At 49.3% G+C, this 2,817-nt stretch overlaps 1 protein-coding gene across 1 annotated transcript in view; it reads left to right on the top strand.

The window, feature by feature from the left end:
* The window catches only part of SARC_11963 (hypothetical protein), a gene marked incomplete at both ends in the record, with an annotated part of 8,897 nt that extends 6,080 nt beyond the window's left edge, over positions 1-2,817 (top strand). Inside the window, 4 exons of the mRNA XM_014293940.1 lie at positions 162-338; positions 1,050-1,409; positions 1,850-2,265; positions 2,676-2,817. Coding sequence (XP_014149415.1) covers positions 162-338; positions 1,050-1,409; positions 1,850-2,265; positions 2,676-2,817 — 1,095 coding nt within the window. The remainder of the gene's footprint in view (positions 1-161; positions 339-1,049; positions 1,410-1,849; positions 2,266-2,675) is intronic.

Raw genomic sequence — 2,817 nt, forward strand, 5'->3', positions numbered from 1 at the left:
TATGTATGTGTATATATACATATATATATATATATATATTTATATATATATATATTTATATTTATATTTTTGAGACCTTTCCTCTTTGTATCTACTTAGAGTAGACCCTACCCAGGAATACTCATTTCTTCTCCCCGTTTACCTAACGCATCTGTTTTTAGAATGGAGTCGTATGTGGCTGAGTTGCTGCTGGTGCTGAACAGTCTGTGCTGTGGCAGTGGCGAGCGACAGGCGTGCATGCAACTGGCACTCACGCGCACGCGAACCAAGATACGATCAAGCACAACCAACAAAAACACACGCGCAAAACTCACCCACAAGCACTCACACACCCCCAGGTATGGTATGCGAATGCCGTGGTAACACGTGTATGTGGCATGATGTATGCTACCATGGTATTATGTGGGATTGGTACGGTGTATGTTGCCATAGTAACACGCGTGTTTGTTATGATGCTGCCATGGTAGCCCGTGTGTATAGTATGATGTATGCTACCATGGTATTACGTGGGATTGGTTTGATGTATGTTGCCATGGTAACACGCGTGTTTGTTATGATGTTGCCACGGCAGCCCGTGTGTGGTATAATGTATGCTACCATGATATCACGCGTGTTTCCATGGTTGTAGCTGTCAGTGTGTGTGATATTGACCCCTCTACATGTATGTTGCGTTATTTGTAGTTGAGGTGTGTGGATGTAAGACCAGCCTACTTGTCTACTCTGACATGTACGGGTATTCTATAACCCTAAAACCCTGAAACCCTACTTCCATATGCATCGTCATACATTCATATCTACACGTACATCCATTCCATGTCTGTGTTGTGTGTGCCCACTCGCCCATTGCGTGTGCTCCTATTCGTGTCGGCTGCTGTGGTATTTTCCGTGTGCTTGCTTGAGCGTATGAGTGCTTGACCGTTGACTCTCGTGTGCTTTCACACCTGCCTGCGCTTCCAGTGTTCCGCACGTCTACTTCTCCCATCCCGTTATTCCCACGTGACCGTCCCGTAATCCCCTCACCGATGCGATTCCTCTTTAATTGTCTACAGTGAGACGTCCACACCCACGTACACGTACACGTGCATCTCGGCGCTGCGCCTGCCGCCCAATCACCTCACACCTCTGCTGGACAGACTACCGTACGTCATGAACACCCGCCACGTCATGACCGGAGTTCTATTAATAGACGACAAACAGTACGACGCACACGACAGTACAGAGACCTACTGTACAAACACACACACGGATACACACACAGACACACACGCAGGCACACACACGGACAGTAGCGCAGGTGGCATTGTACGTGGCGACGGGTGTCCTTGCAGTCGCAAGTGTAGTGGAGATGGTGCTCTGGTGCCACCCGACCCGACGACTTTGCTGGAGATAGCACGCCTGTGTGTATTCAGGTGAGTGTGTGTATTCAGATGAGTGTGTGCATTCAGGTGAGTGTGCTTGTACGTACGTGGGTGGTTGTTCCAGTTTCCATCTCTGCTGTGCGCCTTTTGTATCGGTGTTTAGGGGTTTAGGGGTTTCCCCAAAACGCTAGCTCTCAACCTTGCATACCTGGGTTTATTCTCACCCTGCGTATGTATATCTGGGTCTCTGTTGTCCTGTAGATCGGCCCTGTTTGTCCTTATGAAGTACCTATTATCTCACCCTGCGTATGTATATCTGGGTTTCTGTTGTCCTGTAGATCGGCCCTGTTTGTCCTTATGATGTATCTTTATCTCACCCTGCGTATGCATATCTGGGTCTCTGTTGTCCTGTAGATCGGCCCTGTTTGTCCTTATGATGTACCTATTATCTCACCCCGCGTATGCATATCTGGGTCTCTGTTGTCCTGTAGATCGGCCCTGTTTGCCAGTCTAGTGCCGGATGAGTTGTACGTTGACTGGTCTGAAGACAAAGACGAGGACGTCACCACCAACTACGAAGCAAACTCTACGGAGCCACAGACCTTACAAGCGGTGGTAGAAGATGCGGCACCCACTCCCGTACACGAGAGTGTGGCGGTTGCCATGGAAGCAACTGAGCAGCAGCCAGAAATAGACAGCCAATCAAATCACGCAGCGGATAAGAAGCACTCCGAAGACCACGCACACCAAAACCCTCATCTGCTGCACATAGACTGTGGCGAAGGCGATGTCACACAGGCACGCATCCGTCAGTTGCTGGTGCTTATAGGCACTCGCCTATATCTCCAGTGCGCACTTAAGACCCATTCTGGCCTGGCTGCGGCCCTGGACACCCACCCATGTGCAGGTGTGTGTGTGTGTGCGTAAGACTTCTATGTGGATACGATATTGGTGCATATATATATATATATCTCTGTCTCTGTCTCTGTCTCTGTCTCTGTCTCTGTCTCTGTCTTGGTCTATGTCTCTGTCTCAGCCTCTGTCTCTGTCATTGTGTCTGTGTCTGTGTCTGTGTCTGTGTCTGTGGTGCTGTTTTTATATTGGTGCGTTTATGTGTCTGTGTGCATTTGTAAACCCTTGTGACATGGCTAAGACCTTTTCGTGCAATGCGAGGGCACTCTTGTGGACAGATCTGCACCCCAAATCATTATCCACCATAACGCAGACCCTTGAAAACCCTAAAACCCTACCCCTAGACCATCCGTAACTACCCACTCAACCATTTGCCCTATGCCTGTGTGTCGTGTGCCTGTGTAGGTAAGGGCTATGTCCGCAGGGTGATCGCAACAGACAATATCCCGGCCCTATTATCTGAGCTCCTGGTGCAGTTAGAAATGGCCTCCAAGGCAGCCAATGCCGTCGCCTCAGTGGCGATGCTCAGCCGCATCTTAGCTGCTGC

The sequence above is a fragment of the Sphaeroforma arctica genome, assembly GCF_001186125.1.
Source record: "Sphaeroforma arctica JP610 unplaced genomic scaffold supercont1.1980, whole genome shotgun sequence".
NCBI lineage: Eukaryota > Ichthyosporea > Ichthyophonida > Sphaeroforma > Sphaeroforma arctica.